The sequence below is a fragment of the Diaphorina citri genome, unplaced genomic scaffold, assembly GCF_000475195.1.
Source record: "Diaphorina citri unplaced genomic scaffold, Diaci psyllid genome assembly version 1.1 scaffold283, whole genome shotgun sequence".
NCBI lineage: Eukaryota > Metazoa > Arthropoda > Insecta > Hemiptera > Psyllidae > Diaphorina > Diaphorina citri.
Genome location: NW_007377719.1, coordinates 119,615 through 131,796, shown reverse-complemented (window position 1 = coordinate 131,796; position 12,182 = coordinate 119,615). Strand labels below are relative to the sequence as shown.

General features: G+C 38.3%; 2 protein-coding genes and 1 long non-coding RNA gene across 3 annotated transcripts in view; all 3 read right to left on the bottom strand.

Annotated features, from left to right (window-relative positions):
* Nucleotides 1-786: 786 nt before the first annotated feature.
* Nucleotides 787-1,937, bottom strand: LOC113466519. The gene is made up of 3 exons (XR_003390896.1): nt 1,715-1,937; nt 1,355-1,429; nt 787-1,003 (listed from the first exon to the last, which is right to left on the bottom strand). It is a non-coding gene; the product is annotated as an uncharacterized LOC113466519 (long non-coding RNA).
* Nucleotides 1,938-5,409: 3,472 nt separating this feature from the next.
* Nucleotides 5,410-11,726, bottom strand: LOC103507038 (serine/threonine-protein kinase greatwall-like). The gene is made up of 11 exons (XM_026821981.1): nt 11,596-11,726; nt 10,516-10,966; nt 10,311-10,337; nt 10,061-10,126; nt 9,289-9,558; nt 7,661-8,000; nt 6,973-7,043; nt 6,622-6,688; nt 6,156-6,226; nt 5,637-5,659; nt 5,410-5,424 (listed from the first exon to the last, which is right to left on the bottom strand). Exons 1-11 carry the CDS (start codon nt 11,701-11,703, stop codon nt 5,410-5,412), a joined length of 1,509 nt encoding a protein of 502 aa, XP_026677782.1. The 5' UTR covers nt 11,704-11,726.
* LOC103507036 overlaps nt 11,708-12,182 on the bottom strand; it is a 25,929-nt gene continuing 25,454 nt past the window's right edge. Inside the window, exon 5 of the mRNA XM_026822000.1 lies at nt 11,708-11,839. The gene's annotated coding sequence lies outside the window, so the exon portion shown is untranslated. The remainder of the gene's footprint in view (nt 11,840-12,182) is intronic.

Genomic DNA, 12,182 nt, shown 5'->3' with positions numbered 1-12,182 from the left:
GACAGAAAGAACATTCAAAGTTACTGCTATATCTAACATTAGCATATTTCTCTTTGTTTGACAGGAGATGACCCAAGTGTTTCGTCATATATCCCAGCCCTAACATTTGCACTACAAAAAACGTCCATCGACGAAAGTGTCAGATCTTTCGAAATTATTGCTCAAATTTACCAAATACATACCTATGTATGTAGGTAATGTATATTTTGGTTTGGTAAAAATTCCAATATAAATAGTTTTTGCAACCAAAATTAACTGAAATCTTTAACGTTCTTTATTTTTCGGTCAACTTACGACTTACGATTCAATTATCGTCACGTAAGTCAGTTTAGGAAATCCTAATGACTATAACTCTTGGGGAAACAGTGACTGGAACTTCAAGAATGTTGAGAAATATTTCCACAAATCTTTCAAGGATTACTATTACGCTGGATTCGCCAATAGGTCAAACTATTTGAATCGGACATCTTTTTTTCATTTTAGTACGCAACTAGAAGGTTAAAATTGAAATAGTACGCAAGTTACCTACAGCCGGTGACAGGATCGTGACACCTTTAACTCAGAATAGTGCCAAAATTGTGGCACCTTTAACTCAAAAAGGCATTGGTGTCGAGTTACCTCAAATTCAATATGGCGGCGTCCTGGTTACCTCAGGATCAACTATACTCGTCCTCGAGCCTGCGCACAAAGTTCTCCATACTGTTCGTTATGTGCACAATAAGGAAGAATCCGAGCATTGTGAGTTAAAGGTTTAACTCAAAATGGTGACTCTCCTCGAGCTCTCCATACTGTTCGTTATGTGCACAATAAGGAAGAATCCGAGCATTTTGAGTTAAAGGTTTAACTCAAAATGGTGACTGAATTGTGGCACCTTTAATTCAAAAAGGTGACAGGATCGTGGCACCTTTAATTCAAAATAGTGACAGGATCGTGGCACCTTTAATTCAAAATAGCGACAGAATCGTGACACCTTTAACTCAAAATAGCGCCTGGATCGAGGCACCTTGAATTCAAAATAGTAAAAGTGCCACTTTATAATGGTGACAGAATCGTGGCACCTTTAACTCAGAATAGTGCCAAAATTGTGGCACCTTTAACTCAAAAAGGCATTGGTGTCGAATTACCTCAAATTCAATATGGCGGCGTCCTGATTACCTCAGGATCAACTATACTCGTCCTCGAGCCTGCGCAAAAAGTTCTCCATACTGTTCGTTATGTGCACAATAAGGAAGAATCCGAGCATTTTGAGTTAAAGGTTTAACTCAAAATCGTGACTCAATTGTGGCACCTTTAATTCAAAATAGTGACAGGATCGTGGCACCTTTAATTCAAAATAGCGCCTGGATCGAGGCACCTTTAATTCAAAATAGTAAAAGTGCCATAGAACCGTGGCACTTTTACTTCAAAAAAGGCATTGATGTCGAGTTACCTCAAATTCAATATGGCGGCGTCCTGGTTACCTCAGGATCAACTATACTCATCTTCCAACCTGCGCACAAAGTTCTCCATACTGTTAGTTATGCGCACGATAAGGAAGAATCCAAGCATTGTGAATGGCAGTGTGATGCAGATGAGGGCAGCACCTTCGAAGATCAACTTGGGCGCGAAGATCTTCCACACCATCAGATGGCGACAGTGTACAGCTGCTGCCACCATGGAGGTGAACAACTGGAAAGCAAGAGAATTAGAATTGAAGGCATTGGTGTCGAGTTACCTCAAATTCAATATGGCGGCGTCCTGGTTACCTCAGGATCAACTATACTCATCTTCCAACCTGCGCACAAAGTTCTCCATACTGTTAGTTATGCGCACGATAAGGAAGAATCCAAGCATTGTGAATGGCAGTGTGATGCAGATGAGGGCAGCACCTTCGAAGATCAACTTGGGCGCGAAGATCTTCCACACCATCAAATGGCGACAGTGTACAGCTGCTGCCACCATGGAGGTGAACAACTGGAAAGCAAGAGAATTAGAATTAGGATCAGATGTTTCCTCACTCCTCTGTCAACTGTGTCCAAGTCCCATGTATTGAATGATGGGAAATCATAATGACGGAGAAACCGATTCGGATACAAACTACTCCATGTGTCATCCCCCATGAACACAATTAGATGGCGACAGTGTACAGCTGCTGCCACCATGGAGGTGAACAACTGGAAAGCAAGAGAATTAGAATTGGAAATTTAGAATAGTGCTTCCCCGTTTTACTTAATGAATTTATTTTAGACATCTTTTGTCAATACTGGACTGAATGTTACACGAAACCAATAGCTAGACTAATGTAGTTGTTGGAGGATCTGCTATGAACTGAAACAAGCGGGACCTCTCTGGATGTTTTGACAGAGTCTGATGTATGATTGAGAGTTTGATGTAGTTGTTGGAGGATCTGCTATGAACTGAAACAAGCGGGACCTCTCTGGATGTTTTGACAAAGTCTGATGTATGATTGAGAGTTTAGATTAGCGGTCCTATTCCACTATTAGGGGGTCTAAACTGTTCGTGTAATGGAACAACTTGTTCTACACAGACAGACTAAACCTCTAAACAAAGCGATACTAACTTATACTTATTTTACCAAAGACAAAGATTGAGCTTACCATGATCTTGTCCTAGTAGAAGTTCAGGAGCTAAATAGTCCGGAGTACCTAGGATACGATTGTCACTAGCTTGTTTTCCTATCCTGACGGATTTCGGGGTACGGAACGGGATTTTCTTGGCTGGGTGTGGAGTAGCTATGGGACTCACTGGACTCATGGGATCCTGGAATAGAATAGAATTCGTTGTGAAGACAATTAATTGAATCTTAATTAGAATGCAATAGAATTGGTTGTGAAGACAATTAATTGAATCTTAATTAGAATGCAATAGAATTGGTTGTGAAGAGAATCAATTGAATCTTACTTAGAATGTAATAGAATTGGTTGTGAAGAGAATTAATTGAATCTTACTTAGAATGTAATAGAATTGGTTGTGAAGAGAATCAATTGAATCTTACTTGGAATATAATAGAATTGGTTGTTTAAAGTATGCAATGCAATAGTCAAAACAAAACTGGACAAGGAACACAAGGAGGATCAAGAAGAGACGACTTTAAGTAATTCATAAAAAAATTGCTTCCTGAAAATGGCCTATGTATATTTTGGAAGTAAAGATTAATTCATTGATCAGACTCTCCCCACTTTGTGGATGCTACCTCAGATCTTAGCTCACTGTATACATATAGATATAAATGATTGTGTCGTCGAAAGGACCAGGTTAAGGAGGGTAGGTATACCCTGACACAGGCTCTTCATTTACAGGAAAAGATGCCATAGGACACTTGGGTTCAGCATCGTCCAGCATGGTGTGTATTTGGATGCATGACCATACAGAACTGTAATGCTCTACTTACTAAATTAGGGATAAGAAAACAAATAATATTTTCAGATGAAATAAATAAACAGCAAGTAAAACATTGAATAATATTCAAACAAGTTTAATGTTACAACGTTTATACCTAGTTGTGAAAATACATGGAAACAATTGAAAAAATATTCGATACAAGATTGAATAACGATAAATAGGTTAACTTTTACGGAAATATAGCTAATGGGGGAGTATACTAGGTATATAAAGATACACAGGCGTGCTTATGCTTCCTGTAATTTGGCCTGGCGAACTGCCTTGCCCATAGATCCAAGACAATTCCAGGTAAGTCCTTAAAGTACTATCCTAGATTGATTGCTAGTGGAGTAATATTAGAACATGTAGAATAAAGTTTCTGCAAGTATGTTGAAAGTGATTACAGAACCGAAAGTTAGATAAAAAGATGGGACATCAGGAAAATGCCCTGATGGGCAGGCACAGGCAATTCCTAATGCCAATAACTACCTCGTTTATGTATAATGGCACAATAAGGCTAAAAAGTCTCTTTATGGGTGAACAAGCCAACAAATAATTCAGTATTCTTAAATCACCGCATTTTTTCCGGTTCTGTAGCCACTACCTTAAATAAAGATCAGGTTGGAGGTAATCCTTTTCTTCAGCACCGCCCGTCATATGGACTTGGTGGTTTCTTTTTCCCCACAAAACAGTCGTGACTCAATAAATAAAACTTAAAACTAAAGGAATGATCCAGGTAGCTACAATTATTATTTTGATTCGCAATATTTTGATCATCAAGGTGGAAAAAATGAGTGTAGAGGCAATTTAATGGAGAGCTGCCAATGTAGACGAGTTTAGTGACATTACTAATGTCACTAAAATATTTACCGGACGGCAATCCTAAGGGCAGATATCACAGTTAGACACCACCAACTGCTGGAGATTGTTTTTGGCTGAAACAGAGAGAAATTGAAATAAATTAAAAAATTATCCAATTGGAAATGAAGCAAATAGGTAGGTATATCCGAAAAAGAGATCCAGGTAGCTACAATTATTATTTTGATTCGCAATATTTTGATCATCAAGGTGGAAAAAATGAGTGTAGAGGCAATTTAATGGAGAACTGCCAATGTAGACGAGTTTAGTGACATTACTAATGTCACTAAAATATTTACCGGACGGCAATCCTACGGGCAGATATCACAGTTAGACACCACCAACTGCTGGAGATTGTTTTTGGCTGAAACAGAGAGAAATTAAAATAAATTAAAAAATTGTCCAATCAATGGAGCAGTTGCAAATGGGTAAAAATTGTAAATATGTAAATGGTCGATTCCTGTGTAAAAAGTTGGGAAAAATCCAAATCTGAGGTCAAAACTCCGAAAAAATAACTCTAAAAGGTCGAAAATTCAATTTTTATTTTCCGTTCTAAGGAAAGAGTTCAAATATATGTGACGTCAGACTTAGTGGTAAGAGCGGTGGACTTAAGATGAGGTTGATGGTTCGAGTCCAAGTCAAGTCATAAAACTTGGCGCAGTGTATTGATTGAGGAACGGCATTTATAATTTGGGGCATAGTTGTCACATATGTTCAAAACTTTCTTTAAATACCTACCTACCTACCTACTTGCACTTACTACTGTTTAGTTTATTAGTTATTACATATCATATTTATCATACATCCTTTTTTTCTTCACGTATTTTCATTTTCCTTCGTCACGTTTGATTAGCAAAGAATCGATTCAAATATTTTAACTTTTATCAACACAATAAGACTGTTTTTAAAGGCCGGAGAGGGCACTTTCAGTCGTTTAAATTAGCTGATTAGCGGTCCTATTCCACTATTAGGGGGTCTAAACTGTTCGTGTAATGGAACAACTTGTTCTACACAGACAGACTAAACCTCTAAATAAAGCGATACTAACTTATACTTATTTTACCAAAGACAAAGATTGAGCAAATGACCAAGGTGACCAGAATAAAGAGAGGAATACAGTGGGGCCTAATAAACAGATTGGAAGACATAGATTTTGCTGATGATATATGCTTACTGTCGCAAAATCTAAAAGACATGAAGGATAAAATAGAAGACCTAAGAAAAGATGCAATGGAGGTAGGCCTAAAGATCAATGTAAAGAAGACAAAACGGATGGACATAAACTGCAAAAGAAATGAGGACATCTTTCTGAATGGCGAAGTAATAGAAAAAGTTGAGTCCTTCCAGTACTTGGGCAGCATTATAACAAGTGGAGGTGCAGAGGAAGACATAAAGACCTCACTGTCTCCTCCATGATCTCCTGTAACATAAGAATTGCCAATAATAAACAATGAGTGGAAAACAACTGACAGACAAGATTAATAGTTCAGAAACATCAGACATTCTGTACTATCTTACATTGAAAGTCTCAAAGCAATTTATTGAAATTTTTGCTTCCCAAAAACAGGGCCAAGCTTTTTTTCTTCCCCCCCCTCTCTCTAAAAACAGCTCACTGTCTCCTCCATGATCTCCTGTAACATAAGAATTGCCAATAATAAACAATGAGTGGAAAACAACTGACAGACAAGATTAATAGCCCAGAAACATCAGACATTCTGTACTATCTTACATTGAAACTGTCTCAAAGCAATTTATTGAAATTTTTGCTTCCCAAAAACAGGGCCAAGCTTTTTTTCTTCCCCCCCCCCTCTCTCTAAAAACAGGCTTAGGTTCCTTAATATGTCCATACCTCACACTTTGTTTCTTTGCAATTTCTTTCAACATGGCTACCTCTTATTTTTCATTTGGTCACTTACCTGTAGTTGTCATGCCATGGTCTCCAATGACAAATAGTACTGTATCCTTGTCCACATATTCCATAATGTCACTGCAAGAAAAACAACAGAATTGTCGGTACAAAAATTTAGACTCAGACATACCAGTCCCCAAAGTCCTAAAGTCTAACCCAGATACAACAGCTGAAATCTTGCATGGACTTTTCAAGAAAATATGGGAAACGGGAGAGTTTCCAGATGACGTCTGGCACAAAATCGTGTCCGTTGGCGTTCCTTTGTTGCGGCCCTACGTCCCCCCTAGGGATTCAAGGATATAAGTCAAGTAAGTCAAGTTAATTCAAAAAGGTGACAGGATCGTGGCACCTTTAATTCAAAATAGTGACAGGATCGTGGCACCTTTAATTCAAAATAGCGACAGAATCGTGACACCTTTAACTCAAAATAGCGCCTGGATCGAGGCACATTTAATTCAAAATAGTAAAATTGCCATGGAGAGCCGGAGTAGATGAAGAGAGCAGAGTTGAGTTCAGACTCACTGTCTCCTCCATGATCTCCTGTAACATAAGAATTGCCAATAACAATCAATGAGTGGAAAACAACTGACAGACAAGATTAATAGCTCAGAAACATCAGACATTCTGTACTATCTTACATTGAAACAGTCTCAAAGCAATTTATTGAAATTTTTGCTTCCCAAAACAGGGCCAAGCTTTTTTTCTTCCCCCCCCCTCTCTCTAAAAACAAGCTTAGGTTCCTTAATATGTCCATACCTCACACTTTGTTTCTTTGCAATTTACCTATTACATGGCTACCTCTTATTTTTCATTTGGTCACTTACCTGTAGTTGTCATGCCATGGTCTCCAATGACAAATAGTACTGTATCCTTGTCCACATATTCCATAATGTCACTGCAAGAAATACAACAGAATTGTCAGTACAAAAATTTAGACTCAGACATACCAGTCCCTGCAACAACCAATAACACATACTTAGCTAATACCTAATAGTAAATGCTAGTACTTAGCTAATACCTAATAGTAAATGCTAGTACTTAGCTAATACCTAATAGTAAATGCTAGTACCTACTTAGCTAGTTAAATCCTTTATTTTTCTAAAACATGAATAATTGCATTTAGAGCTAGAGCAGAAAAAAAAATCAATAATATGGGTAAGTAACAGATAGAGTTCCTTAACAAATTGGATGCCAGCTTTTTTTTTCTTTTTTTTTAGTCTGCTGCCTGGTACCAGGCTATGGCTGGTCTGGTACCAGAGGAAACTATTCCTCATAAGAAATTCATTGAAATGTGGACCTGATAAGTGTCACACGTACAGAACTACAACACTCTCCTGTGACCCTTATAAGGGTCACATGTACCAGACTTCAAATGATAGTGTTATCCTTATAAGGGTCACATGTACCAGGCTTCAAGGCACTGTGACCCATATGTGGGACTCATGGCATCCAATGTGTTAAAAATAGCTGAACTGCATAAAAGCATGGGATTACAGGAAAACAATGACTCACCTTATTGTTTGGTTTATCTCAAGCAACTTCCTCTTCATCTCCAAGTGGTAAGGTCCATACCGATGTCCACAATGATCTACTCCTAGGAAATGAGCAATGAGCACATCCCAGTCTGACTTCTCCACTTCTGGGATCAGATGTTTCCTCACTCCTCTGTCAACTGTGTCCAAGTCCCATGTATTGAATGATGGGAAATCATAATGACGGAGAAACCGATTTGGATACAAACTACTCCATGTGTCATCCCCCATGAACACAATGGGGTCAGATTTGAGAAGAGCCAGAATAGTTTCCTCCGTGGATGGATTCAAAGCCTCTTCATCTTCCGGCCATTCTAGCTCTGGGGAAGTAGAAGAAAAATAATAAATCGCTTATTGAAACACCATTGGGTAAGGGTTTAATACTTGAATTTCACTTTTTACAGGAGCCATCGGCGACAGTACGTTTGACCACAAAAAGCTCACTCTGAAGCTTAAGTGAAGGGGCAAACAGTCCCTGTATGAGTATTAACAGGAGCCATCGGCGACAGTACGTTTGACCACAAAAAACTCACTCTGAAGCTTAAGTGAAGGGGCAAACAGTCCCTGTATGAGTATTAGAATTACATAGGTTCATACTTGTCTCTCACAAAAAAAGTGTACTTATAGCCAGCCTAGTTAGCTTGAAGGGTAGCTCGTCTGCCTAGCAAGCGCTAGGTCGCGGGTTCGATTCTCGCCTGGGGCGAACTTTATTGTACACAAATAACGTTTGTTCTCGTAACATCTTTTCTCCTATCCTATCCTCCTTCTCACTTCGCTCTCGGAACGATAAGACCTCTGCTGTTACAGTCCCCTCTATCAAACCTATGGGAAAAAACAACTCTCACGCTGAAACAGAGAGAAATTGAAATAAATTAAAAAATTATCCAATTGGAAATGAAGCAAATAGGTAGGTATATCCGAAAAAGAAAAAAATCACGGTCACTAAGAAATAGTATGGAAAAAAGGTACTTAGATGGACAAAAGCTTACATACTCTTGGTCCTTTGTCCTAAGCATCAAATTCCAAATAAAATGTTGTAAACGAAGGCTACTTGAATTCCAAATTCCTCACATTCCACCCTGATTCAAAATGGCGAAAAAGAAAAATTCCGTTGGTCCTCATTTTTCCTGCTCTATGACTTTGAAACATCACCCAAGTAAGCGCAACTGATCTATTGAAAATGAAGCATAATTCCTCACCTTCCAACCTGATTCAAAATGGTGGCGCTTCAAAAACTTGCCTAAAATGGTCTAATGGATAAATGAACTAACTAGGCTAGATTCTCGTCTTGCCTTGAAGTATTGCCACGCTTTGCCTCTTGGCAGTGTATAGCATTCCATTATTGAAAAAAAAAAGCTAGATTCTCGTAGGTATAAGAATAAAAACACAAATTCACACTAACTAGGCTAGATTCTCGTCTTGCCTTGAAGTATTGCCACGCTTTGCCTCTTGACAGTGTATAGCATTCCATTATTGTGAACTAACTAGGCTAGATTCTCGTCTTGCCTTGAAGTATTGCCACGCTTTGCCTCTTGGCAGTGTATAGCATTCCATTATTGAAAAATAAGCTATATTTTCGTAGGTATAAGAATAAAAACACAAATTCACCTGAGTTATCCGGGGGGCTTCTATCCATAGCTAAGAATGGACTGACACCACTCAGGTTATGTGCATTGGGAGGAGACATACAATCCATGGTGGACAACTTTGAGTACAGAGCAGAAGGAGAGTCTACATCCATACCGGAGGCTGTGTGAGAGTTCAAGTTAGAGCAACACACAAATGATCCATTCCCATGTGTAGTGGACAGGGTGGAGTCCATGTAAGAATTGGTTTTATCGGCTGAACCAAACACAAGGTGAGATGTTAGAGATAGAACAAATTCACATACCATGGAAATAGGACGTATCGAATACATCATCAGGCTGGGGTACAAAGGGAGGTTCCTGGTCCAGAATACTATCCCAGTCGTAATCTTTGAACATGGGTAATCTACGTACTTGATGACCGGATGGCCGTTGTGTAGGGTCAGATTTGAGAAGAGCCAGAATAGTTTCCTCCGTGGATGGATTCAAAGCTTCTTCATCTTCCGGCCATTCTAGCTCTGGGGAAGCAGAAGAAAAATAAAATAGCTCGAGATGTTTGGAGCGGCGTAACATTTGTACGTAGTTGAGCTGCAGTTGACGTTGGTATTTGAGAACCTGCAACACGTAGAGCGGAAGGAAATGGGGCTTGAGAATTTTGTACATCCTGGAAAGTAGGAAAGGTCTACCTACATATAATTTTTTGGAAATTTCGCCAGGTATAACGTATACCGTACGTTGAAGATGTCAAGAACACTAAGGCATAACATTGTAGACCCCAGTCTTAAGAGATAGAAGTTGACCAGGGGTTCTGATGTTAAATGCATTGGGGGTTCCATTGACAAGGTCTGATATTTCCAAATCTGCAATTAAGACCATAAGTAAGGAGTTATTAGGTATTGAAGAGTTTAGTTTATTTTAGTTGATGATTTGTTTGGTCCACATACTTACAGACTATTGGTTGTTGAAGGATTGCTAGAAATAATGTGTTTACTATTGGACAATGAGGAGCTAAAACCATGGAAAGAAAAAAATGTATAAACTAACCTCTGTGAAAAGTAACACGGCTGAGACCACTTGCACTTACTACTGTTTAGTTTATTAGTTATTACATATCATATTAATTTATCATACATCCTTTTTTTCTTCTTGTATTTTCATTTTTCTTCGTCACATTTGATTAACAAAAGATCGATTCAAATACTTTAACTTTTATCAACATAATAAGACTGTTTTTAAAGGCTGCTGAGACCGAAATCAGTGAGTTTGATATGACCTTGTGCTGAAATGAGCATGTTATCAGGTTTCAGGTCTCTGTGAATGATACCATGAGAGTGTAAATACTGAAGAGCCAGCACCACCTCTGCTGCATAGAAAGCAGCCATATCCTCGGGCAGAGCTCCATTAGCAGCAATAAGTGATTTGACATCTCCGCCAATCATGTACTCCATGACTAAGAACACACAGGATGAAGTTTGCAAGGAATAAAACAACTGAACACAGAATGGACTATGTGTCAGTGCAAGAGCATTCCGTTCTCGGAGCACTTGGCTCACCATGTTCTTGTTGATCATTTCATCTTTCTTCATCACTTTGATAGCATAGAGTTGATCTTTGTTGGTTTTCTTGTATCCAAGGAATACCTTGCCAAAAGCCCCTCTGCTTATAGCTTTGACTATTTCAAAGTCACTAATTTCTGGAGCCTGAAAATTGGAAAGAAGCTGGAGTTAGACTATGTATTGTGTACATAAAAAAAAATAATAAAAAAAAACTAAGTCTAATGCATAACTACCCAAGTACTAGGGAAAAAATCCAAATGTCAAACAACAGGATGTTAACATGAGATTATAGACTGAAAGGTAAAGCAACAAGTTGAATACCCTTTAACCCCAGGTCTTAACTCAATGCTCACAACTGCTGGTCACATAATGGACTTTTTCAAGCACGTTTGCATTTCTCCAGAGATCAACATTAATGTTAACTTTGAGTTAAAGAACCAGGTTGACAAGTTGAATACCCTTTAACCCCAGGTCTTAACTCAATGCTCACAACTGCTGGTCACATAATGGACTTTTTCAAGCACATTTGCACTTTCCATAGATCAACATTAATGTTAACTTTGAGTTAAAGACCCACGTTGAATTTTAAACAAAAACAAGTTGAATACCCTTTAACCCCAGGTCTTAACTCAATGCTCACAACTGCTGGTCACATAATGGACTTTTTCAAGCACATTTGCACTTCTCCATAGATCAACATTAATGTTAACTTTGAGATTAATTTTAAGGTATTTTAAACAAAACCTACATGATACAACAATGATGTTTCTCACCTTTAGACAACTCTTGGACACATCACACAGTGAATTCTCACTGGCTTTATTTGTTATTTCCAAGATGTTTTCCTTGTCTGCTCCTGAGAAGAGTCCTGAAGAATCCATAGCTGCAAAAGTAATCTTCTACTAGTCTCTGACCATAAGTTGTTGACTCGGGACTCTTGAGAGCATTGCAAGAGTTTTAACACATCCTTTTTGTACCCACCAGGGACAGCAATGTGGGTGAATTCAAGGTGTCTATCTTTAAAAAACAAGAACCATATAGGAAAATTAAGCAGGAAAATTATGCAGGGAGACAGATTATAGAGGAACTTTTTTGATTTTTTTTTAATTATCACTTCACTTCAACTTGAACCTTTTTTTTTTTGTAACGACTAACGACTTCTTTCGAAAAACACATTTCAAAAAAAAAACAAACAAACACAGAGGTACATCAAATGAGATCCACAGAGGTAATAGATTTTGTCCCGCGGGAAATATTTGAAATTTGAATTTTCTCAGAATTCTCAGCACAGCACACTGCACAGTCAAGAAAGGTAGTGTAGGGACTGTAGGGAAGTGTAACGAAAATTTCAAATTTCAAA

Bases quoted from the DNA above. Each gene is read 5' to 3' on its own strand.
- LOC103507038 (XM_026821981.1), bottom strand. From the start codon at position 11,703: ATGGATTCTTCAGGACTCTTCTCAGGAGCAGACAAGGAAAACATCTTG. The intron at 10,127-10,310 runs GTTAGTTTATAC...TCTTAATTGCAG, and splicing joins CCGTGTTACTTTTCACAGAG to ATTTGGAAATATCAGACCTT. The intron at 6,227-6,621 runs GCAATTTTACTA...TTTTTCTTGCAG, and splicing joins ATCTACTCCGGCTCTCCATG to TGACATTATGGAATATGTGG.